Source organism: Cheilinus undulatus, linkage group 2 (genome assembly GCF_018320785.1).
Source record: "Cheilinus undulatus linkage group 2, ASM1832078v1, whole genome shotgun sequence".
Taxonomy (NCBI): domain Eukaryota; kingdom Metazoa; phylum Chordata; class Actinopteri; order Labriformes; family Labridae; genus Cheilinus; species Cheilinus undulatus.
Window position 1 is genome coordinate 32,511,554 of NC_054866.1, and position 26,819 is coordinate 32,538,372.

Genomic DNA, 26,819 nt, shown 5'->3' on the forward strand with positions numbered 1-26,819 from the left:
AAGTTTGCCCAGTTCTCTATAGTTGGAAAAATAAAAAAAACAGTGCCTTCTTGGAAATGTGGGCCAGTGTCCTTTGATATCAGGTGTGTAACACTGCTGGCAACAACTTGTATTTGTTTTCCCACGCAGTGGGATCAGTATTTAATTAATGTGTCATCTGTCCCTCAGATGTCATGATTTTGTCACCTGCTCCTTGACATGCAAAACATCTAACAGCTCCGTCCTCAATATTTAAACGCCGTTGAGTGTCAGTAGCTACATTTACAAACAAATAGTGGCTTAAAGAGGCCCCAATCAATGTAAGTTGATATTTAACAGTTTGCTGAGCAAATGCCAATCTTTTACTCCCAGGAAATCTGCCATCCACAGTCACTTAGTCGCTCCTTTTTTGGACTAGGCAGCAAGTTTTTTCTAATTTAAATATAAGGTAAGTAAGTTTATTTTCATGAACAGAGGTTGTATGATTTTATACTTAAATCATTTAAGTTTTTGGTGGAAAATTATAAGTATTAATCAATTATTGAGCCATTTTATGGTTGTGCATGGTTTGCATGAGGGACAGTGACTTTTCACACCCTAATACTTTCAGTGCATTTTACATTTAAAACATTTCTGTTGGTTTAAAAAGTGTAAAAAAATGTGGAGTTTGGATGCTTTGTCTACACCACAATGCACGAATACTCAAAACTGTCGAGAATTGGTGCAAAATGGATTTGCTTAGCCAGTAATAATATTCACACAATTTATCTTAATTGTTAGGATTTGCTCTTTTACAGCCTTCATATCAGCTCGTAGAACATAATATGCAGTTTGTTAAAATCTGTGTTGTGGATGTCATGTTTAAGGCAAATTTCCAGATGATCTGAGTTCCTTTAAAAGAGGGCGGCTTAAGTGGAGTGAAAGTGTTTGAGTCCTGCAAAGAATACACCAAAGAAACTGAATTAAAAGGTAGGCGTTTCATGTAATACTAGGTTTGATCTTGAAATGTATTTTTACTGTTTCATAAAAGAGACAGGAAAACATATTTTTCCTTTTTACAGCTGCATTGCAAGAACATGGACCTTCGTCTGACACTCCTGTTGATCAGTCTCTGCAGCCAAGGAGTTACTGTATGTCACTTTGAGACCACTTAGGGGTTTTTCATAATAATTTAGGTTGAATTAAATGTTTGAATGGATTGAAATTTGATATAATCTCTCTGAACAGAATGGTGAGGTCGCAGACAATGAGTCAATTCCTCTGGTTCCTCTCATACCTTTGTTGCCCAGTCATCCTATACAGGTGGGAGGCAAAACAGAAGTTGAATCAGTTTTAATGTTTCTTTTCTGTAATCTAAATTCAGAGTTTCTTATTTCTATCTTTAAGCAAGTAGAAAATGAAACCACAGCACAGGCAGAACCTGCAAACACCACAGAAGACCTTACTAGCTCGCTCAGTGGGGGCTCATCAGCAGAGGAAGGAGATGAGGGTTGTCCGTCCATCAGCCAAAGATCGCAGTCATGGGAGGCCATCGCTGCTGCCATTCAGAAATTAGGAGTGCAGCTGCTGCAGAACCTGGAGACAACGCCAGGGCAGCCAAACATCATCATATCTCCTTTTAGCATATCATTAGCACTCTCCCAGCTGGCTTTAGGTATCTGTCTCCTGCTGCAGCTTTGACACATTGCATCAAAACATCTTGTTTCCTTCACTAACATTTAATCACATTTGATGAATTGTGCCAGCATCTTGAAAATGTTTATTGTCATCAGGAGACTTTCGTGGTTCTCATCCAATTATTTCCCTTCTTCCTTGACATTTTCCCAGGCTCAGTAAATGAGACACACAAGCTGCTGATGCATCACCTCCATGAAAACAGCCTCCCCTGCTACCACGAGTCTCTGCATAATGTTTTAATATATCTCAGGAATGACCTGCAAATAGCCACCCGTATCTTTCTACGCCAAGGTTCATCCTAAGAACTAATTTTTCTGACTTAGTTACGGTTGAAATTAAGCAGCTCCTGTTTTCAAAAACATTTGTTTACTTAGCATTTTTAATTTAGCTCATCTTTGGTGAATTTGAGCCTGAGAGAGTGTGTGTTTCTCATATTTTAGGGTTTGAGCCGAAACAAGAGTTTGTCAATGAATCCCGGCGGTTATATGACTCAGAGCCAGCAGTCTTGGAAAGTCTGGAGCAGATAAACAATTGGGTAGAGAAGGCGACAAATGGGATGATGACTGACTTCCTTCCTGCTTTACCACCCAATCTGCTTGTCATGCTCATTAATGCTGTCCATTTCAAAGGTGAAATATGACCATGTCTATAACAGAAGCCTCTTTTCTTAGAGATCCTGCTTGCTGAATCCTCATTTTTTTCTTCTTACAGGGGAGTGGAAAGCTCGATTTGATCCACGCTTTACCTCCAGAGGGGTTTTCTACCTTGACGACAAGAGCATGATTGATGTTGAAGTGATGGAGGATGCCAAACATCCTTTGAGTTTATTCACTGATAATGAACTGGATGCTCAGGTAATAAACAGATTTGTCACTCATTCTCACAATCACCAAAATTCAGTTAACATACATTTCGGACATACCAGTTAAAATTATTCACTTTCCCTTCAGGTAGCAAGCTTCCCATTCCAGAAGTCCATGAGCCTCCTGGTGGTCATGCCAATGTCCGGCCAGGTGAACATGTCTTCTCTCACAGCAAAGCTGAATGTCTCTGACCTGTATGAGCGTCTGCCAAAACAGAGAGCCGTTCAAGTTAAAGTCCCCAAATTCAAACTTGAGTATGCTCAAGAGCTACAGGATGTTTTTACCAAATTAGGTAAGAGCTTACCCCACTTTTTTCACAACAAATTCTTGTGACTTGTTTGAGTTTCTTTCAACATGGTATAACCGACCCTGTCCTCTTTGCTTGACTTTAGGCCTTGGTGAGGTGTTTACCAATCCCAACTTGGCTGACATGGCAGACGGCCCTCTGCTGGTATCCAGTGTGATGCATAAATCCAGCATGGAGATTAACGAGGAGGGTGCAGAGGCCGCTGCAACCACCGCGATTGTGATCTCAAGAGCATCCAATCCTGTTTTCCACCTCACACAACCTTTCTTCTTTGCACTAATGGATGAAAAGACTCATGTACCGATCTTCATGGGTGTCATAAACAACCCTAATCCTGGAGCTCCTATTCTGGAGAGAGGAGACCCTGGAGATACAGATAAAGTGGGATTCCCAATCGACAAGAATCATTACGGCACATTTGGAGGCCGACCCAAGTAGGGACAAATGATGGCTCTGCTGCATCAGAGAAAACACAAGCCAAGACCTCTATGATTGTACGGATGAAATGTACAATATCACTGGAACAAAATGTGTGAAACAGATGCTTTGTGAGTCTTTATTTCTCTGCAGAATAAACAGCCTGAGGAGGCCAATATTCCATGTGAAAACCAAGTATTCCTTCATAAATTTACAGTTTTGCTGCATTTGATTGCACAGCTTCGTTAGGAAACACAAAAAAATAAATAGATAAATAAATAACAAGACAGGAAATCATTTTTACCCACTTTAATTATTTTACAGTTAATGCATTTCCCATTAAAATCATCTGATAGGAAAATAAAATGGATCTTGAACCCCATTATGCCATGTTTTTGAGTTTCATTGCCTCTGTTAGAATTGTGATTATGACATGAATGTAGAGTGATGCATTGATGACACTGGGAATAATAAAATCAGAGGACATTTGCAGGTATTGGTGCAATAAAATGCACAAATTACCTTTTATAATAAAACTTAAGCTATTCAACGTGAAAGCTGCTGGCCTTACATCTTAATGTAACTAAGTTGCAGTTTTCCTTACAACAGTTTGTGCCTCTGTCTTCGCCAATTAATTGAATTACTAAGAAAAAGCAAAGAGCTAAAAACAATTATCTTATTGCATGTTTATTCAGTCTTACTATATTTTCACATTTGGTGCTTTAACTTTATTTTCTACAGTGTCTTTTTTTGTAACTATTTCACAAAGAGTTTTTGAGGTAGGTAAGATAATGTAAGAAAGGATTACTTTCTGTACTTAAATTACATATCATACCATCATTAAGTACATAAGTGAGGACGGAATTAATCAAATTCTTTATTCTCCTTTTTAAAAAGAAGCCATTTGTCATCCTTTTGTTTCGTTTATTGTCGTAGAGTGTAACAACCCAAATTTCCCTACTATTTTGAATGCATCGTATTTAGCGCCTGACGTCACGGTGTGTTTGGCGCTGACTTTCCTTTAACTGATCTCCGGTCAGTTTTACGGTGTAAAGTAGACCTCTCTATCCATAGTGCAAACTGCCTTGAAACTGATGCCAGATCTGTGAGCGGATACGGAAGTTGAGCCAACAAATAAGACGCTTGGCGCGATTGTACGAGTTGTTGGCGCCAGTGACACAATTCACCAGTTACTGTCAGTGTAAGGAGCTGAGGGTCTGTTGTCTTCTTACATTTCGGTAAAATAGTAATTTTTGTTACTAAACCAGCTTTCTACAGACATGATGAAGCTATCAGAGGGTGCCATAGAGGTAAGGATAAAATCTGCACTTAACCTTTAAAGTCAAATTATATTTTTAAGCGAAAAAATGTCAAGACTTAATTCAGCTATGGCGCAGTTTTTGTTCGGCTCAAGTGACTAGATAGCATTTGTTGGTCCTTCAATTTAATTTAATGCCCGTCAAAACACAAACTTTGGTACTGCTACCTTAACTCACAGTAGCATTTTTACCTAACGTCTGTTTGAAGTTCAAACGTTAGCTCTCATAACGTTTGCTGCTAACGTTCGATAAACGTTGGACTTATTCGAGTAAAATGGCACAGTTTACAAAAACTAAGAAAGGAAAATATATGTTATTTTAACGGACTTAAGCTAATTCAAGCTTTGTTTCCAGGCTCTTACAAATGGCACCAGTGAAAACGACCTAGTGCTTCAGTTGGTGGTAAGTTGCATTACAAGTAATGGTACAAAATATGTTACAAAGTCGCTTCTCATTCACTACATCACAACTGAATCTGATACATAATGCTGAATTTCATAACACACATCTCATGGTTCATAATTCAGTACTGAACTCTCACTAAACTAAATACTGTCAGTTTTGAATATAATTAAACTAAACAAAGACAATGATATCACAAAATACATTCTCTTCACATACATTATTGTTAGGTATGTAAACAGTATACCCTGCCCAGAACAGGCTTATAAGCAGAGGTGGAAAAGTACACGACTATTGTACTCAGTAGACGTACTGTTACTCTGGTTAAAATTTACTTGAGTCAAATTACTGAGCTGTAAATCTACTCAAGTAAAAGTAAAAAGTATATAATTCAAAGTTTACTTTCAGAACTGAGTACTAAACAGCTACAAGGGAGTTGTACAGTAAAATATGATCTTTTCTTATTGGCAATAAAAACAAGAGAATATGGATCTCCAACCAGGCTGTTCAGGTAATATCCAACCTCTATAATAAAGTAAAATGCAAAGCATAGTTGACAGCGTTAATTAAACTTGTATATAGTTAAATTTGACACTATAAGTTCACACTGCAGATAGTTAAACAACACTTTTGAAAGTGTTAATTATGTTACAGTATGACAGCACTGCAGTAACTCTTTAAAATCAAAGCAGAGTCAACATACTTGTTAGGCAGTGCATGCAGATGCTCTATGCATCCTTGGGAGCATCCGAAGTCACGGGTGGGAATACCAACTCAGTGGATAACTTAACTCATGTTGAAAATGTGTCTCACATCAAAAAAACAATCCTCCAGTAACGTGAGCAAAAGTACCCCAGCAGGTATCACTGTACAACATCCAAAAACTACTTAACATCTAAAACATGTCAATACTTTGCCCAAGTGCATGATGGGGAATTCTGCACACACAATCCCACAGATTTGAAATCGCAATGGACAGAGCTTAGATCAGTTGACTATTTACAGAGTTGAGGTTACACTGGGCATGGGGTGCGGGTGGCCGGGTGGTTGAGGTGCATGCCCCATGTGCGCTGACCCCGGCTCTCGTCCCTGTTTTTGGCTCTGTCCACTGTCCTCCTCTATCAAGTAGGGGCACAAGGATGCCCAAAATAAACCTTTAGGAAAAAAAAAAAAGAAGTTACACTGGGCATCACTGTCAAATAGTCCCTAACTAAAGGCTATTTCACTTAGAATGGAATTAAATCAGGCAGCAACCTCTGCTCCTGAAAAAGAAAGCCAATGTGGAAGTGCAAAAAAATTGCAATACCGGAAGTGTCCACTTGAGGTTGGCTGCAGGAACACCAAAAGTAATGCACACAACACATGTTAAAAAGACGTTTTTTACACTAGAAATAAACTGGTTTACAGCCTTGTTCAAAAAACCAAATGTGTCTCATTAGCTAATGTCTCCATGTCCTCTCACTGTGCATGGGGTGATTCTTTTTGTACCACGATCATTTAAATCATATTTTGGAAAAACTTCACTGCGCACTGATTAGCGCATCTCATGTGACTGACAGATAGCTTGACAGGCAGATGCTACCTGTCTGCTACCTATCTTAACCAGAATGCTAGCTAGCTCAGCTGACAGGAAGTCAAGCTCAGTGGGCACCTGGGTGGGCTCTTGTCTGCTGTTAGGTTGATCCAAAGTTCAGTGGAGACAGTGATTTCAATATGGATGCTTCCGCAGATTGGCTTCAAATGCTGTTGAGTGCACCTATTGTAATCAAACGGATGGTGTCACACAGGCTTTGTCCAATTCTTTTTACAGTCTGAGTTAAATTCAACTCAGAAATGTTTATCCCTGACATATCAACCCTTCAGATTTTGCTGTGTACAACAGCTGTTTGGGTATGTGATGTCTTGCTGTGTACTATTGTGTAGTCAAGAGAACTAGAAAAAGTACAAAAGTGTTGTATTCAAGTACATGTACGGTTAATCTAATTAAAACTTACTGAAGTAAAAGTACTGATTTTAAAATGCACTGAAAGAAAATTCTGTTACCCCCTAAAAAAACTGTTCAATTACAATAATTTCAGTAAATGTTACTAGTTACTTTCCACTCCTGGTGAACAACATTCCCTGCTCAAAGCAGGCTTATAGGACACAATCTTTAATACAAAGGGGCCTTAAATCCTAAAGAAGACATTTAAAAATAATACGACAGATAAACGGCCTGGTGTCAATATTTGGAGGGACAAAGGTTATTTTTCTTGAATACTGAACACATGTCACCTTTCAGAATATTCGGAAGCTCGAGGGAGGAAGTGGTAATACTCGCTGGCGGGTCATGATGAGTGATGGACGGCACACTCTGTCCTGTGAGTTTTTTATTCATTTCTTCAATGCTAAATGTTTATTGCTGTTACTTATTAATGGGAAAAACACGCAGTAACTGTGGTTGACAGCATAGACAGAAAACCCTTATTATAAGACTTTCTGAATAGATTTAATTCAATTAAAATGATCCTCATCCTGCTTCTGTTTGATTTTCATTCTACTTTTGCAGCCTTCATGCTTTCAACACAGCTGAACTACATGGCTGAAGAGAACCAACTGGTTCCAAACTGCATCTGCCTTCTGAAGAGACATGTGACCAATATACTCAAGGATGGACGGTATGCACTTTCTGATGTTTCTTGGCTTTGCCTAGATTTTTCCCTCTTTTAAATGCATGCATGGTGATAATGTGTTGCTCCTATGCATGTCTTCATACAGACGGGTGGTTATCATTTTGGAAATTGAGGTCGTCAAGCCTGCTGAAGCAGTTGGAGGAAGAATAGGTGATCCCACTCCTTTCACTGAGGGTATGGCCTCAAAACACATGCTGCTTACAAGCATATCCCAGTGAAAATTATTATGAGATAACATTATAATTAACAGAAACACATGGCTCGTTCACACTGCGGTACATGCTAGGGGCATAAATCACTAGCTCCATCTAGATACACTAAGATTTGGATAGATATCAGTTCTTTGGATAATGATACAATATTTTCTGATATCACAAAAACTGCCTGTGATTAATATTGGACAATGTCATGCACCAATTTCACACGGTTAAAGATGAAAAGTATTTCTGATAATGTAATTGCTAAAGGTTTTCTGCTTTTAATCAGGACAGTCTTTATAACAAAAACAAAAAGTCCTGCATTTCACTTAAAGTTGCAAGTGTTTAATACTAACCATGAAGGGCTTACGTTTACCTTTAAATTACGGACATAACATGGACATTTATATTAAAACACGTTGCCTTTAAAACAGCAAACTATTTAAGTATCAAACATTTCTTTGTCTTTATTTTCTTGTATTCTTGTAAGTCTAAAGCACCAGTGTGTTCCTCTTCTGCACCTTTTCATAATCATGATCGAGTCTTAGGCCTCTTTTTTTTTTTATTTAAAATGTGTTTTAAATGCATTAACTCGTGTGGACTTGAATGATTATTGTGGTACGTATTTCGGCCCTTTATACTTTACATAATAATGTGGTATAAAGCTGAGGTTGCAGCTGTTAAGCTACTATCACTTATAAATCAGGCAGCAGTTTATTGAAGGAGCCATGCCACAGTGGCCTTTTTCTCTCTGTTTAGCTGCAGAGCCTGTATCAGACACCACTCACACTACTGCAGCCATGGGCAGATAGGGGAGGGGTATCTGTTTCTCTCTGAATGATCATTTAGCAATTGTATATGAGTTAAAAATGCTAGTGTCATCAACAATGAAAGTTGAGAGGCCCACCCTGGTGTAGTCTATGTCCAAAACATGTCCCTACAGCCGAGAGAGGAATGAATATCCTCCTCGTCCTCTTAATCTGGGCTGCTAGCTATTAGTTACTGCCAGTTTGCTGCTTGCTTGTTTGCAACTTCAAGATGACGTATTGTGTTGGGGAATTTTAAAATGCAAGCATAGCTTAAAGGTGATGGTGTAGATTGATGTTTTGACTTTCTATGAAGCTGATTTGCCCTGCATGGACAGTGCCTCTACACACAGACCGGAGGTGAGAGAAATCTCATCATAGCTTCACCGCCAAAATATATCGCTGTTTATCAGAGGGCAGAAGAAAACACACAGCAGGCTTTCGCAGCACAAATGTTTTTTAGATTGTGCATAATTTATTCTCAAATTGGTGTCACTCCTGATGTGCATAGAAAGGCGCAATCAGTTTGCTTGCTTATTTATTCCCATCTTCATGCCGTTTGTGTCACCTTTAAAGGGATACTTCAACATTTTGGCAAATTCGCCCATTGCCATAATCCCTATAGTCTTAGTAATAGGTTCGTAACCTTTAGTTGTCGGTGCAAGCTATTTTTAGATCAGCGCTGCTGAGTTTGGACCTGCTGTGCCAACTCAATGTAAGCAGATGGTATTCCGGCTTTCCCTCATCAAACTCATCAAATACACAATCCAACAACTCCAAAATGCTCTCATGGACAAGTTTTGACCTGCACATTCACTACGATATGAAATAATAACGTATAATTATGTAACGTTACGACACATGAAGCATATACTCTGAACTATTTCTTGAGTAAACCACTGGGCAGAGTGACACATTGCAGCAGCCATGTCTGGAGTGTAGTTCCGGCTTTGCATTTAGCTTTAAAACATCTCTGTCTCGTAATGTTCCATGATTATTTTATAGCGTGGTGAATGTACAAGTCACAACTTGTCCACGAGAGCATTTTGGAGTTGTTGGATTGTGTATTTGATGAGTTTGATGAGGGAAAGCTGGAATACCGTCTGCTTACATTGAGTTGGCACAGCAGGTCCAAACTCGGCAGCGCTGATCTAAAAATAGCTTGCACCGTCAACTGAAGGTAACGAACCTATTACTAAGACTATAGGAATTATGAAAATGGGCGAATTTGCCAAAATGTTGAAGTATCCCTTTAATGTGTAAAGGCCTTTTGACTGAGACTAAAACTGAAAATAGCTGTCAAAAATAACACTGTGCCTCTGTGGAATCAATAGGTACATTTTAGGCACAACAGTGAAGCTTTATTATGGTGCAGTTGCTGGAATGCACTGTTAACAGATCATACATCATACTTTAATACTGGTTTCTTGTTCCTTGCAGGTGCAGCTAAAGGCCCACAGCCAGTGGCAAACCCTGAACCCCGTCCTCCGCTACAGCCACAGAGCCAAAATGAAGGTGTGTACTTTTTGATTTGAACTCTGGAACAAACAGACTAGGTACATAGGCTTCTACATAACCACTAGATGGCAGAATTTCTCCACTTCTTTCTATGAGTTTGGGGACCCACGGCTTCACAGGACACATCATTTTGACAGCCCTGTTTAGAGAAACATTTTGGGGTTTTTTTAGTCTTTGCAATGCTCTCTGAGGAGTTTTTCTTAAGGTAGAAGCTGAGCCTCTTTGTCATATGGCTGCTTGGCATTGTAAATGTAACAGCTGTGAACCTGTGTTGATTGGTTACAATCACTGCCTGTGCATTCAGATATTTAGTTTAGCTTTTTTTTTGGATCCTCAAGAAATGAAAAAACCCAGAGCAGCACAGGCTACTTAGAGGGTTAGTGTAGCTCATAAACAAACATTTTTATTTTTGAAGCTAGCAGCTGCTCTGATCAGATAAAGGTGGTGGATCAGAGCAGAGCCATAAGTTGACTCAGGATGGATGTGCAGCCAGCTGTCAGAGGACTTCTGTGTGTGTGTGTGTGTGTGTGTGTGTGTGTGTGCGCGCGTGCGTGGGTGTGTGTGTGTGTGTGTGTGTGTGTGTGTGTGTGTCATAGCAGGTATTCATCCCTCTAATCTGTCGCATGGGAACTGAGGTTGTAGCGAGCACTGTCCTCATCAGCACAGTCGTTGTTCATTTCTCTGTGTGTGCTGCCTGATCTGGAGGCTTAATTACCAGAAGTGCAGTGGTTGGCAAAGTGGGAGGACTAAAGTGGACACTTTGAACTCTAATCCTCCACGTGAGACGTCCTTAAATCAAATGTGCAGCGTTTGTTCATACAGAAAATCTCAAAGTCAGGCTGCAGCACTCTCCTGGGAAGGAGAAGCTCCAGTTTGTTACAGTATTTCACACTCTGCCCTGATTCTGTGAAATGTGAATCATGCTTCTTGCAGAAACACTAGATCACACGTCTCCCACAACTTTGGATGACAGAAATTTTTGTTTCCTTTCTGTCTCTTCTCTGCCTTGACTACAGAGTCAACGGCGGTAAATTTACTCCAAGTCGTGAGGTTTCTTCTTTGATGAAACTTCCCTCATGAAGTGAGATAATTACAGTGATCAAGCAGTTGCAATCCACAGAAATTGGATTTTTGTAATTTGCCTCAGATGAATAATGTATGTGCCTCTCTCTCTTGACTTCTCTCCATCACTGCTCTTCATGGATCATTAATTTGTCTTTTAGTTCCTGCGCCAGTGCAACGAGGGTACAAAAAAGACTTTGGGAAGAAAGCTCCATCTTCTATGCCTGATACTCCAGGGGGCAGCTCAAAAGTGGTGCCTATTGCCAGCCTGAACCCTTACCAGTCCAAGTGAGTATGTTAACCATGAGGTTTCAGAAGTTTGTGTATTTGTCATGTTTAAGATATTTACATCAAATAACTTGGGAATTAAGAAATATTACAAATAATAATTCAAGTTTGGATGAGAAGAAATTGCAACTAAACCATGTTAAGTGTAAAAAGTTGGAGCTAAACATTAATTGGGACTGAAGGTTGGCAACAACACATCCACTTCGATGGATGAAACAGTGGTGATATCGTTGAACTTGTTTCAAATTGGTTTTCTATTCTCATACTGATAACAATGTTGTCTTTTTAATACCCCAACAAACTCTGATATTAGGTTTCTGTCAGCTTCCACGGGTCTTATGCTTTACCTTAAAGACTCAGGTTTGTCAGAGTTCTGTCTTAATGCCTGCTGGGATTCAGATGTTCAAACTGTCATTTTAATATTCATAACTGTCTTAAGATGGCTGACAACATTTAAAAAAAAATGTATCTCAAATTTAAATAAAGCTCAGGTCAGACAACACATGATCAGAGTCCTAAATTCTTGCCATAACTTGACCGACAGACAAGTAGAGTCAAGGTGTGCTGTCAGTCATGATGTTGGAAGTAGAGGGGATGGACTAGCCCAATGGTTTTCAGTTTTTTTGGTCATGTATCCCATGTGAAATATTTTTCAGCCAAGTATACCCTAAACAACGTAAAGCTTTTTTGGCCAAAAACAAAAACATTAAACAGTGCTGTGACGGCCGTCTGATTTATCAAACTTAGTAACTGAAACACTTTTAAATTTCTTTTAAAACTTGAAAATTTTAAATATTATTTTTATTTTTATGCAAACATTTTAAATGTTAAAAGTGCATGACTGAATTCATGGCAAATCTTCTTATCACTACATGTGGGTTTTCAAACTAATGTAGTGAGGTTCTCACACTGACGAGCGAAATCAGGACGAACCAGGCACAGATCCAACTTTTTGTGCACCTAATAAGAACAAAAGCTTATGACAGAGTCAGTCTTAAATTTATGAACTGGCACTTGTAAAGCATGCCGTTCTCACTGCCCAATCCAAAAATATGGTTGTGCTCATATTCTGCTATCTAGAGAAACATAAATCACTTATCAGAAGACTGTTCTTTAAGCTCAATGCAGGTAAATTCTCTCCTTTTGATGATAAGCATGAATTCTTTGTTTGTTGGTCGCGGAAAGAGAAAGCCTGTTGAAGAGGAGGAGAGTAAGTGAAACATCAGTGTAACAACAGGCTGACCGTGGACAGACTTCTATGAATGAAAAAAAAAATAGTCATACAACTAAATAAACTTCAAAATTGCTTATATAGAGTTAAATTCTGAATACAAGTAGTGTTCTAGATATTAAGGTCAGTGACTCTAACCTTTGCCCTGCTCCTGCCCGGCAGGTGGACAATACGTGCCCGTGTGACCAACAAAAGCAGCATCCGCACATGGAGCAACTCTCGTGGTGATGGCAAACTTTTTTCCATGGAGATTGTGGATGAGAGTGTGAGTGTTTCTATTGCTCATCAGTTTCTTGGTATGGCACATTTGTAATCCTGTGCGACCTCTCACGTCCTGTAATGTAAAAACTCAACATTTTTATACTCTCACAGGGGGAGATACGCCTGACAGGTTTCAACCAGGAAGTGGACAAGTTCTTCAGCCTCATCGAGGTTGGCAAGGTGAGATGTTCCCCCAGATAACGATTCATTGTGTCCTCTTTTTTGTGCCAACCCATCTCTCATCGTGCTGTCAAAGACAGGATTTTGGCCACAGACTCTTCTTGTAACAGCTGCCAGTACTTTGTGAGTTAAAACCACAGAGACTATGAATGAATCATCTGGCTACACTGTGCCCATACAATAAGCGGCTTATGATCATCTGCCAGCCTTTGTTGATCCCCCTGGACTGTCTGAAGTCGTATCTTGTTTGCACCATTCAGTCAGGTGAGCTCTGATTAACACACGGGTTCATCCATCTGTACGACCCAGGTCTTCTACATCTCCAAGTGCTCCTTGAAGATGGCCAACAAGCAGTACACATCAGTGAAGAATGACTACGAGATGACGCTCAATGGGGAGTCCACCATCATCCCCTGTGAAGACAGTAGTGATGTTCCCATGGTGCAGTGCGACTTTGTCTCTATCGGTGACCTGGAGAGCAGAGAAAGGGATTCTGTCATTGGTAAGGAGCATCAAATGATCTGCACAGGAATTTCCTAACCAAACTTGTCTTTTAAGCCCCAGACAACTTTTTCCTCTTATTACTTCAAACTGTATTTTCACAAAATCTTATCAACAGCCCACAGCTCTAATTACATATAGAAATGCACTCAAAACATAAAATCCTCAGTCTATCAGCAAAACAAAAGATCTGCTGAGCTCAGATCTTTTGTCTTGTCTCCAATACTTGCAGTATATATTGCAGGCCTGTAGCACACCCTTTTTCCTCTTTGTATTTGTTAGTTTCTTTAAGAATGGAACATGAGGTGCAATAAATAGTTAATATGGTTATAAAAAAAAAACCCAGAATTTTAACTTGAAAAAAAGATGGATGCTTATTATGATTTCAAGGCAACAAAAATAGAAGTCTAAGAAACCCAATATTTTGTTACCGGTACATTTTATTTCGGGGACTAAAATGACTAAAAATTTTACTGAAAAAGCCTCAGAGATGCAGAATGCTCTCAAATGAGAGCCCACTTTTCCAAAACTTTTCTCTCTCTTTACATAGTAATTATCAATTCAAATAAGGTTGTGATATGCTCTTTAGTAAAGAAAAGTTTTCTTTAGCTCTATGAAGATATTTCTATTTTGTTTCTTTTTGGTTTGTGTTAGTCAATTCTTGCTTAATTGTTTGGCCAAAGAAGTTTTTGAAATGAGATCAGCCTAATTTAAGGTGCTGGTGCACTATGTCCTGTTAGTTTTTTTTATTTTTGAACTTTCCATCGCTATTGATCACTCAGCAAGTTTTAACACATGTGACATTGAAATGAAATATGGTTTTAAAATTTTTTACTGCTTTTTGGCTGTACTTTCAGCTTAAAATTCTTGAAATATCACACAATAAAACCTTCACAGGTAGTCCGTAAGGTGTTAAAAATTTGCCATCTTTTTAATGAACCTTAGTAGAGATTTGTCATTTAATTTGAAGCCCTTCTTAATTCCTCCTGACCTGCTCCACTATCAGAACAAAGTCTTATCTAACATTGAAATGTTGTATACAAACTGCTACTTAGAACAACACATTTTCCAAGTTCACTATAGACCTTTTTTATTGAGAAACTGTTAGGTCCTACAACAGCCTGTCTCGTGTCTATTACTCAGAAACAAGCTGTGTACACCCTTGAGGCTCAGTTTGTTCCCATGCTGCATTGTTGTAGTGGAATGATCCATCACCTTTGAGCTGTTTTCTTTTTTCTTTTTGAATAGTGGCAGTGTTTTGCCAGCACATTTTATGAGACTGTAGTGATGTTGTCTCTCACAGCCCTCAACAAATGTACAGTCAGGGATTTGCAACACAGTAAATCAAGGACAATAAAAAACATCTCAGCTCAGAAGAGCATGTACCATGAAGCAAACCACAGGTACTTATGTCTTCTTTAATCTGGCAAGTGTCAGAGTGGCAGAGGTGAAAAAAGTACTAGACTATTGTATTCGAGTAAAAGTAAAGTTACACTGGATAAAATGTACTTAAGTAGAAGTAAAATTGGTAATCTATAAATCTAATTCAGTGAAAGTAAAAAGCAAGTCATTTAAAATTTACTTAAAGTACTGAGTAGCTACTTTTCATACTTGAGGGGGGTTATACAGTAAAATATTATCTCTTCTTAAAATGAATTAACTACAAGAGAATATGAATCTAAAACCAGGTTGTTTTTTATAGGGTGAGACTTGACCTAAATTCAAATGCAACAGCTGTTTAGGATGAAATGTTGAATCATTCTCTTGCTACTAATGATGTGAATTCAGTGTCTTTTCAGAGATCTGGATCATTTGTCTTAGTTCAGCAAAAACCGCTAGCTCTTGGCTCCCAAATGCCTCTCGATTCGATACCACTTTGACTTTTAATAAATCAGACAAATTAAACATTTTTGACCCATGGGTCAAAAATACCTTTTTATAACTGCATGTATTTATTTAGAAAATTGTTGGACTAAAACCTTTTATTCTCAGAATAGTACACATTTTACATAATGCTTGAATATAAAACTATCATTTAAGATAATTAAGCACCAGTTCTATAACTCTTTAGTATGCTGAAAGCTGTAAGTTATTATGTTTTTACATTAAACATAATACAAGGTGCAAGTAGTCTTCTGTGATTTCCATTTAAATATAGCTGATAATAATAATAACGATTATTATTATAAAATAACTCTGCTTTGTCAAAATATTTCCCAAATAAATGAAACTCTAAATGGAGCACGGAGACAAAAAATAATCCATAAAACAAAACATGTTGCACAACGTAGCACATGTTCTTGTTTATCAGGAATTTATTGATACTGGTTGCTGAAATTTACATGGCTACATTTCAGGGTTTCCTTCAGGATTTTTTGAAACAGTGGGAGAGGGCTTTGCCAACCTCTCCCTTCCATTTATTTTTGTTTGTTCATTTGGTTTTTCTTTTTTGTGTTTTTTTTTTAGTAAAATTATCACTTAAAGTTTTTAGAAATAAAAAAAATTGGGGTCCGTTGAACATGGATATATATAATAATGTTAGAGTTTAAGTGTCTATATTCTTAAAAATAAAAGAAAACAACATTTTTTTAGTTATGTTAAATTATATAACTTGAACATGCCAAAGGATAAACACGCACAGATCCCCCTAAAAAAATATATTTTTTATGCTTTTTACTTTGCCTCCCCCCTTACAAACATACACGAACACTTTAAGATCATACTAATGACAACAGCCTGGGGATATGATTTGAATGAAAGACTCTTATGACGGGTTTCTGCTTTTATTACATCCTCTTACAATTATTTTATCCCAGAGGAGCCACAGGTAATCCTCTGCTTCTTAAAGTTATTAATATTATGATAACTTCTAAACATTTATCACTCACTTATTCAACAAGCTAAGTCTGTGTCACACATACACAGACACACACACGCACAACTGCTCCTGTTGCCCTGTGACGGTGAAGCTCGCACTTCTCCTTCCTCTCCCCATGAGGCAAATATCATGGATTAGATGAACGCCTGACAGTCAGTTGCTATTGTTTTTGTCCAGTCTTGTATTGTAACAGAAATGGAACTAAAGTTCCGCCGGAGTTTTTAACGACAACGAGATATTTTCAAGTCACTAGAGTCTCATCTCCATCATGAGACACGGTTGATGATGAATATAACAACTCTAGTTTACTGCTAATCATCAGATTATAATCAGGGAAGTACTAAACTAAGCAAAATTCATACAGTATAATTTACAGTTTTAACATCTGTTAAAAAAAAGATTACAATTCTGAAGGCATGGCAGCTTTTATTTTGGTGTGGCGGTGCGCCATGATCAATTACATGTTCTGGAAACCCTGCATTTTCTCCTTTTTCTCTGAGAGTGGAGACTGAATGGTCACAGAGCACTGAGCATCATCATCTCCCTGCCCTCCTGCTTTTCCGTTATCACATCTGATTGGTTGAAAGTTGTACACACAAACACAAGCAGCTACACATATATGGAGTCAACCACAGCGCTTATGTTAATGAGGAGGTGTATTTAAGGTGTTGGCTTTTGTGCGGGAAGGAGGGCGGGGCAGGGATGGATGGCTCTCAACAGTGTGCCAGCTCTTTAGTGTGAATGATGGGAGCTGGCTCTATGTGCCGACTCCCATCGTTCACACTACCATCATTTGCGACCGACTCACCACTACTTGCTACTAACCATCATGTGCTGTGAAAGTCAAACTTGGTCATTTTCTTGTTGGCAGAAGGCTAGAACCTCCTTGTTTTGGGTTATAGTGTTTCATTTTTTACTCAGTATGCAATGCTTTTTGAAATGAAGTGAAGTACTATACTTCCCTCAATATGTACTTAAGTAAAAGTAGTGATTTTAAAAAGTGCACTAAAAGCTACTCAATTGCAGTAACTTGAGTAATGTAACTAATGTAATTAGTTACTTTCCACTGAAGAGTGCAGCTGTCAACCCTAACGAAATCATAGGCAAAGCATAAAGCAACCAATACTTAGAGCCTGGATCCTACTGGGGGGTTTCAAGCACCCAATCATAAGCTCTCATAAGCAGAGGATAGTTTGTAGCTGAACATATAGTGGGATATGCTGGGAGGCTGAAGTGATAACAGTATATGAGCAGAGAGATAAGAATGGTATTAATCACACTGATGAAAGTAATTGCCTGCAGAATAGATTGACTTTAGGCCTTAAGTAAGAGCTGCTGAGAAAATGAGAACCTGCTGCCACAGGTCAAATGAAGTAATAAGGATTCTAGTGTAATTCTTTTAATGAAGATGGCAACTTAAACTGCTGTGGAAGCATTTATCTCCAGGCATCAATCATATTGTTCATTGTTGTTAAACTCCTTTACTCAAAGGGGATCATAGTTTAACCCTCCCAGACTGGTGCAGTTGTATACGACAAGAAATGACAATTTACTAAGACTTGAATTACTTTTGAACCCTAAACTGTAGCCTCTTATTTTTTTTCTCTCTTCAGGCTAGCTGTTGTGCTGTTCCAATGATGACATCCATGTGATAATAGCCCCATATGGAAGCTAGGTTCTAGACAGCCTGTGTCTGTTCTGGGTTTCAAAAGATACAATCCATACCAGTAGATCTGATATTGAATGTCTTTTTATCCATATTTGTCAATATCTACATTTATAGCATCTATCGTGAATGCTAATGGCCGTATAGCTTTCCTAGAATGCTTTGCGAGGAGCTGCCAACCACCTGATGTGCTGTGTCTGAAACCACTCTCATTCCCTTCTCCACTATATGGTGAGCAGCATATAGTGGACTATGTAGTGGACTCATTTGCAAAAGAACAACAAAAAACAAACAAACAAAAAAAAGACATTGGCCACAACAATGTTGCCATCTCACAATTAAAATGTTTAGCAGCAACTGCTCGTAGATATACATGACAAAGGCTGAGGATTGAAATTAACTGTAGTATTTAACTGAACACTAGGGCTGAACGATTTGTGAAATTAATCTAATTGCAATTTTTTTACTCAATATTGCGATTGCAATGTAAACACAATTATTCCTCAAGTTCCTCATCTCATGTATTTTTCAACAAAAACAAACAATACTTGATTCTAAACTATTATCAACACAACACAAGATTAAACTAGGGCTGAACAATTAAATAAATATGTGATTGTGATGATTTAGACTCATTTTGCAAATTGGATTTGAACTGTTGTATTTAAGGGAAAGATAATTTCATATAATTTTCATATTTAACAAGAAAAGCATACAAAAATGGAGAAAATACGATATTTTTATACGCGATTCTAAAAATATGCCACTAGAATGATTACCTGATATGCAATGCATAATGTCTCTGCTTCAAAAAAAAAATTTTAAACTGTTATTTGACACAAATTTCAGGTGAACGAAATATTGCACCCTCTGTGATTTGAAAATTGCAGCAGGTGATATATTGCGATATAATCAAACTTGCAATTAATTGCACATCCTTACTGGAAACTGATACTGAAGATAAAATATTTTCACAAAAACTGCAAATACTAATAAATTAAAAGTTTTGTGACTAAAGAGATGTAAATACTTTGTGTATTATCATTTATTTTTGCATAAAGGTGATGGTTTCATGCCTTGTAATTGTCATAAGGAGAAGAAAAGTTGAGTTCTTAACACCCTCTTACAAATTATATACTTTGGTTAAAACCAAACAACCAAAAAGGCCTATAAAAGTACCGATCTGTGCTTCTGGCCTCCTCATTTGTCTGTCATGTTTGAGAGCAGCAGCCGTGATACATGATGGTAAGTATTGCTGAGCTAGTGACCATCGATTGTTGACTACTTTTCACAATGCATTGTCGGATTGAATGAGTGCACTATATAGTGTATAACAATGCTCACTAAGAATTCACACTCCACTACAAAATAGCGTTTTCACTATAAAGTGCACTATAAAGGGAATCGGGAGTGAATTTGGACACAGCCAAGGATAGAGGAACTGCAACATCACTTTTCACTTTCCAATGTGACCATTTGGGGAAAAACAAGCCCTCATATAGACCAGAGCAACCCATCCAGGTACTTCAACAAAACGATGCCAGCCTTGCCCCTTTCTGGGGGGAACATTTTTCTTAAAAACAAATGGAAGTCAGTGGGAAAGTTTGGGTTATTAGGGATTTAAAAGCTTAAAATATGAAGACCATACAGTTAAACCATTATTGGGAGCAAAAATCTAATGGTCAGTGAGATAAACATACATGTAGGCCAGGGGTCATCAACTCCATTTTCACAAGGGCCAGCTTTTTCCTGACCTACTTTATGTTGTGGGGGATAGACACTGAAATACAGAGAAATAAAATCAACATTTTCTCCTAATTAACATATACTTGTAAAAATATCCTTCCAAAATTAATGGAACTTTAAGCCTTTAGCACTCATACCAGTCCCTATCACCTTTACTGCCGCCAGCCACAAGGAACAACCAAGATATTTTAGCTACTTTTCCTCTTGATGTCCATCACCATGTATGATGCTAAAATGCTGTGTCATGATTGACCAAAAACACGTGCAGCCAACAGATCTTCTGTAGAGATTCTCAGGGGGGAACATTGTACTCTCAGAGCCTTATGTAGTAAATTGATGCCAAAAACTGCACCTTTAACCAAGATTACAATAAGTACGTGTTTATCATGCAAAATTACAGAAACACTAGTTTACTTCTTGTCTGATAAAACCGCTAAGTTAAAGGTTTTATTTAAACTTCAAGAAAAAAAGTTGTAAAAGCTTGACATATTTTTGCCTTTTCAAATTTTCTGAATTTAATAATCCTCTGGGGGCCGGATGGGAAGTTGTGGGTGGCATTATGTGGCCCCTGGGCCCTCAGTTGATGATCACTATTGTAAGCCATTTATGAAAAAATACTTGCATTGCAACAATATGAAATAAACATGACGCCTATATGAGGGTGTGTTCAGACTCCCTCTGTCAAACTGGACAAACGGTCCCATCTTGTGACTGGAGATTTCATAAACCGACATTACATACCTGTAACGATGCAAATATTTTTCATTATATTTTTCATTTTTCATAAAGATATGTTAATCTTACTGGCCATTGGATTTTGTCACTCAATAATCGTTTAACCGTACGGTTTTCGTATTTTAAGCCTTTAAATCCCGAATGATTCCATCTTTCCCATTGACTGACGTTCATTTTAATGGAACGTTCTCCCTCGGAAAGGGGAGGGGCTGGCATTGGTTGGGCAAAATACCCGGATGGGTTGCTCCACTCCTGTCCACGGCGAACTGTTCCGTTTCCGCGTCGTGCTCCATATAAATTCGCGGGCCCAAATCGAGGATTATTTTGGAGACGACCCGGAGAGCGCATGAAGGAGTGGGATAGATATATTCTGAGGACACAGTATGAACGGGGAACACGTTCATGTGAAGCCGGAGGACGTGGAAGTGGCTATTGACACAGACGAAGAAGGAGACTCTGGAGAAGAGAGTTTCTATTCTGAAGGAGTGCCTGACGAGTGTTTGGCGCCAATTGAAAGGCAAGTATGGCATTTATTTATTCATGGTATGGGTGAAAAGGGAGGACTTTAAATGTTTCGGCATCTAGTACATTTTCCTGCAGATTAGTAGCATTTTTTGTTTTTCATCGTTTATTTTGTATTTGGTTGTTCATACATGTGATGTGGTGGGGGGTTCTTTTGTAAACACTGTGGGGGTTGGGTGGCTTCACATTTGTCTCCAGGTGGACGATACTGTTGGGGGTTAGAGAGATACTTTAATAATCCCGAGAGGAATTCAAGTTGGGGGGGGGGGGGCACGAAGCTCAGTTAAGCCCTATGTGCACAAAACGTTTACAGATTAAAAATGCAAATTTGTATTGCTTTAGGCTGTCTACACGAAAACGCCGATTTGGTTGTCTGAAAACGGAACCATTTGGAAACGAGCTCCAGAGTGGAGTTTTCGTCTCTGTGTAACTGATGCAGCCAGTAGCCATGTGAGAGTATGAAGGGTCTGTACACATGCCTGTATTTTGGTTGTGTGCAAAATCACACCGCCAACTATTGGTCTGGCATGTATACTACAGCATTTTTGGTGTGTCCTGCACATCAGCTGTTTTCATAACACTGCCGCCAGCACGCGGACCTATTTGAAAACGAAGCAGGACGTTATACGTGCACGCAAATATTCACAAATACATGTTTGGATTGACATTTAATACTCAAGCAGATCTACCGTGCATCCTTGAAAAGCTTTGATTTTGACTTTGTGGGGTCATTAAAAGTCGTAAAAAGTCTCAATTTTACTTTTAGGATGTCGTCGTTTTTTTATATTTGTTTCAATTTTAGTTATTTTTAAATATTTTTGCGCATATATCGACATTCGCAGAAGTGGTTCTTGAAGATAGCTGTTTGTGTGTCGTCCCACCCCTCATTGTGAGCGAGGATTAGATAGACTTCCTCAGTGAGAAATATATTAGCAGATTAATTTGAGAAAATAAAAAGAAATGTCCTCAAGTCGGAGCTCGTCCTTATCAATGACTGCTCCAGAGCACAGCTGATAAACGGTTACAGCAACGTGACGGCTGAACAGTTAGGATTTTCCGACTATGTGCTCACACAGCTCCCCCGTCTGCATCACTTTCTCTCTAACAATGCGTCTTGATGGGCAGTGTTGATATTTAGCGCCATGGGTTGAAAAGTTAGAGAAAAATAGCGATCTCACTTTAACAAGAAAAAAAAAGAAAACATTTGCTCGTCATTGCACGTCACCGCACACATCATAGACCAATTAATGCACAATATATATCGACAATTGAACGGCTAAACCGAGACAGATCATACGAAAAGGTATCAAAATAGTAATCGATGCAGGAAGAGAGAAAGGTGGAGCTAGTATGCTATGGCCAGAGTTTCAAGATCTTTTCGAACATAATTGTGTAGCTGAAAAAAAAACGTGCAATAAGTCATCTTAAGCAACATTAACAAACTAATCATCCTTATTTTGGTAAAATCCATACATTTCACATTTAATGTTTGACTTTATTTCAACTCAATTTTTTTTGTGTTAAAGCTTTAAACAGGCTTCTAAAATGTGATTTTCATTCTGCATTGTACTGCTTATTTTTAAATAATTTTAAAATTAACACATTTAAGCTAACTAGAATGTGAGCATTATAAAGGAAAAACAAATCTGCTTTTGTTTATTTTGTAAATTTTGATTCCTCTGTGAATTTTCTGAACAAATTGTTTCATAGTTCAACAAAATGCAAGTTTGGCTTTTAAACATTTCTTTGAGGAGGACCCCTCTCACAACCCCTCTGCTTATTACTCACTGTGATTAAATGGACCTTGAACTGTTGTGCCATTAGCCTCAAGTCCAGTCTAGTCTCACAGGTCTTTCTTGACAAAAGCATTGGTCTCTTTTCGATAAGTAGAATCTGTACAACAAGAAATATGTTATGATTACTGTTGGTTTACAGTTAATTGATAGAGTAAAGGCTTAGATGTGCCAGATATCATCAAAGTTAGGTATGTATGGCCAGATAACTTCCTGTCCTTTTACCATTTGACATTTCATAAACCGTTCATTAAGACAGAAAATTCAGTGGGGGACAGTAAGAGGCAATCTCAGCCATAATTCCAACATGCTGTATTGGTAGTAAAGAACAAACATTATTCTCTGCTACACAGAATCGAGTAACCTTTTTATTTTATTTTTTATTTTTTACAGTGATTTTGATGACAAAGAAGACATAGGCCCTGCAGCAAAACAGGCTGCCCCTTCTTTTGAGGGCCCAAGCACTCCTGCTAAAGAGCTGCTCAGTCTCCCACTAAGAGGGCAGCATCATGGACAGTTACTTACCAGGACACAATCGCTTCCACATGATAAAACACGATCAAGATCCCGATCAACATCAAAGCGTCATAAACGGGTGCGACCCAGATCACAGTCGCCTCCACGTAGTACAGCACGATCAAGATCCCAATCAACATCAAGGCATAAAAAACGGGTGCGGACCAGGTCACAGTCGCCTCCACATGGCAGAGCACGATCAAGATCCCGATCAACATCACGGCGTCACAAACAGGTGCGGACCAGATTACACTTGCCTCAACGTGGCAGGACACGATCAAGACCCCGATCAACATCCCAACCAAGAGCCACATCCAGTTCTGATGGTTCACCTTCATATTCTTGGAGTCGTTCAAGGAGCCGATCCACATCCTCAGGGTCTTCATATGTATCTGCATCTAGGTCCAAATTCCCATGTCTGCCTGCAGCCTCAACCAAGTCATGGAACACAGAAAGCAAGCGAGACACTGGTCCAGTGCCAATGAGCTTTGTCCCAGCAAGAACACCAGGACACAAGCTTAAGGGCCTCAAAAAATGCACCCCCCTGGACCTTTTCAAACTGTTTATCAGTGATGAAGCAGCTGAAACTGTGTGCAAAAATACCAACAAACACGCTGCAAAAAACATTGCATGTGGGAAAAAGTATTCCTGGACAAAACTAACAGTTGAGGAGTTCTTCAAATTTTTGGGATTGACCTTTTTTTTTGCTTTGGTGAAACTGACAAGTCTTAGTGACTACTGGAGAAAAGACACGATTTTCAGCCAACATTTTCCACCCACTGTGATGTCACGTGACAGGTATCTGGTCATATCATGGAACATTCACATGAGTGATCCTGATGAAGATGTAGAGAATGACAAAAAGAAAGGGACACCAGACTATGACCGCCTGTTTCGATTGAAGCCCCTCATTGATACCATAAGACAAGCATGCAATAAATTTTACCACCCCCGACAAAACCTTTCAATTGATGAGAGGGTGGTGGCAACAAAGGCCCACACTGGTATGACCCAGTACACAAAGGCAAAGCCGCAAAGGTGGGGCTTCAAGCTTTTTGTTCTGGCTGACAGCAGCAATGGCTACACCCTGGACTATGATGTGTACAGTGGCAAGTCAAAGTTTTCGTCAGACGAAGGACTAGCTTATGATACAGTCATGTCCTTTATAAACCGAGCAAAGCTGGGTAGTGGTTATAATCTGTATGTGGACAACTTTTATACAAGTCCAAAGCTGTTCAAAGATCTGTATAAAATGAAAATTGGAGCCTGTGGTACGTATAGAGACAATAGGAAAGGATGCCCCCGTACGACAAGAAACGCCTTAACAAAGAATTCTCCTAGGGGCTCCATCAGGTGGATCCGTGAGGACCCTCTGGTTTATGTGAAGTGGATGGACACTCGTGAAATTTCTGTCTGCTCAACAATACACGAGGCATTCTCCGGACACACGGTACAGAGGAGAGTGAATGGTCAGAATGACAGTGTTCCATGCCCAAGCCCTATCAAGGATTATAACAAGAACAGGGGAGGTGTTGACCTTTCAGACCAGCTTATTCACTATTACTCAGTCCACCACAAAACAGTGCGGTGGTACAGGACACTCTTTTATCATTTTTTGGACATTGCTGCAACAAACAGTTACATCCTTTACAAGGAGTACTGTCAGGAGAAGAAGAAACAGCCAAAGACTCACAGGGCCTATCTGGAGAAACTGACAGCCCAGCTTTGTGGTGTCTCAGTCGATGTCCCTGCACCCAGAAAACAAAACGACCATGTACCTGTGCCAACCTCAGAACAAGTCGAGACCAGCAAGAGGGCCTCATATGGACGAAAGTCCTGCGTGCACTGTAGGCAGACCAAAAAGACCATTCAGTCCACTCCCTGGAAATGCAAAGCCTGTGATGTGGCTCTCTGTATCATTGCAAACAGGAACTGCTTTGAGGCATGGCATAAATAAATCTAACCAACAAACAGGAGGACTTTTTTGTAAACATGTAGCCATTTTGAAACGATGTCTACATCAATCTAGAGATTGATCCTTGGATATAGGCTTTCTTTTTGTGCAACCAGTCCTGCTGCTTAGACTTGTTCTTGACTTTTAAAGGCTTTAGACCCTGATTTGAGGTTTTCCTCAAATCAACCTATGTGCCTGCAGTACTAGCAGCCAAACTACAGCAGTCTGGATGCACTTTAGCCTCAGCTGCTATAGACCAGACTGACTTGTACACAATATACAGGTGATTGCCTGGGGTGATATGTTTAAGAGGAGTGCTGCCTCACACCAAACAGCAGAAACTGTATATGAAAATATGTAGTGTGAGAATCTATTTTAGTGAAGTAGGCATAACCTTTATACTACCTCTTTATAAACATTACTTGGGCCCTTGTGTAATTATATGTTATGGATGTAGTCAAAGTAGGTAACAATAGTTTATGTCTCAAATTTAGTCATTTATATTGATGTCATTTAATCACAAGAGAGTTATAGTTGGGCTTGCTATAAGTGACCAAATTGAGGACCCCACCAAACTTAAGGAGAGGATGACACACTGTATTCTGGATTTGATAACTCTGAAAAAGATGTGAGCTGGACATAAGAGGCCATATGCAAGATGTGCAGATACTAGGTTGGTGTCAGTTTTTAATGCAAAACCTTTGTGCCTGGTCAGAAGATTTCTTGTTAAGAGTCCAACTTTAGTTCTCTGAGGATCTCTTTATCAGAACAAAATAGTTTTTCTAAAAAACAACAAAAAAAAAAACACCCCTACATGTATCTGTAGAATTGAATGTGTGACAAATCAATTCTGCTATTAGAGGTGATGCCAGCCCCAGCTAGTCACAGAATGTTTATTTTTTCACATTTTGTTCTCAAAAGAGATGGCAGAACAAGTTTTTGCAAAAGTCTTAATCATTATTGTTTGCTGAGTTTTATAAATAAAGATCTTTTGAGATTCATAGCTGCTATATGTTTTTCTTTTGTCTTTAAAGTCCCATACGTTTGTTTAAATTCAAGTGACATCACTTCAGCACACATATTCTTGAAGGTGGAGAAAAATGACTGTGTATCAGTGTTGATGTTTAGCATGCTGTTTTAAACAATAAATCTAGGTGAGACAGAATGTATTGAAAAATAGTTTGGGGCTTGAAGGGTTACGATTGGATAATGGTGGCACGACTTTTGCACATTTACAAATAAATGGCATTTTTATGCTAGTGAATAAAAAATAATGCATCCTTGACATTAAGTTAGTCTGTTTCATGGATGACCACCTAAATTATACAT

The 26,819-nt window shown here is 38.8% G+C and overlaps 3 protein-coding genes across 3 annotated transcripts in view; all 3 read left to right on the forward strand.

The window, feature by feature from the left end:
• Nucleotides 1–191: 191 nt before the first annotated feature.
• Nucleotides 192–3,625, forward strand: serpinf2b (serpin peptidase inhibitor, clade F (alpha-2 antiplasmin, pigment epithelium derived factor), member 2b). The gene is made up of 10 exons (XM_041809195.1): nucleotides 192–427; nucleotides 846–948; nucleotides 1,041–1,109; nucleotides 1,207–1,281; nucleotides 1,366–1,633; nucleotides 1,807–1,947; nucleotides 2,097–2,285; nucleotides 2,368–2,510; nucleotides 2,607–2,811; nucleotides 2,912–3,625. The coding sequence occupies exons 3-10, from the start codon at nucleotides 1,056–1,058 to the stop codon at nucleotides 3,262–3,264; spliced, it is 1,428 nt and encodes a 475-aa protein (XP_041665129.1). The 5' UTR covers nucleotides 192–427; nucleotides 846–948; nucleotides 1,041–1,055; the 3' UTR covers nucleotides 3,265–3,625.
• Nucleotides 3,626–4,417: 792 nt separating this feature from the next.
• rpa1 (replication protein A1) overlaps nucleotides 4,418–26,819 on the forward strand; it is a 59,593-nt gene continuing 37,191 nt past the window's right edge. The window contains exons 1-10 of the mRNA XM_041808797.1: nucleotides 4,418–4,553; nucleotides 4,917–4,964; nucleotides 7,246–7,324; nucleotides 7,513–7,621; nucleotides 7,722–7,810; nucleotides 10,080–10,154; nucleotides 11,381–11,507; nucleotides 12,901–13,003; nucleotides 13,111–13,179; nucleotides 13,489–13,681. Of these exons, the coding sequence (XP_041664731.1) occupies nucleotides 4,524–4,553; nucleotides 4,917–4,964; nucleotides 7,246–7,324; nucleotides 7,513–7,621; nucleotides 7,722–7,810; nucleotides 10,080–10,154; nucleotides 11,381–11,507; nucleotides 12,901–13,003; nucleotides 13,111–13,179; nucleotides 13,489–13,681 (922 nt within the window). The 5' untranslated portion in view covers nucleotides 4,418–4,523. The remainder of the gene's footprint in view (nucleotides 4,554–4,916; nucleotides 4,965–7,245; nucleotides 7,325–7,512; nucleotides 7,622–7,721; nucleotides 7,811–10,079; nucleotides 10,155–11,380; nucleotides 11,508–12,900; nucleotides 13,004–13,110; nucleotides 13,180–13,488; nucleotides 13,682–26,819) is intronic.
• LOC121523759 (piggyBac transposable element-derived protein 4-like) lies at nucleotides 20,975–26,788 on the forward strand. The gene is made up of 2 exons (XM_041808784.1): nucleotides 20,975–21,222; nucleotides 23,414–26,788. Exons 1-2 carry the CDS (start codon nucleotides 21,089–21,091, stop codon nucleotides 25,491–25,493), a joined length of 2,214 nt encoding a protein of 737 aa, XP_041664718.1. The 5' UTR covers nucleotides 20,975–21,088; the 3' UTR covers nucleotides 25,494–26,788.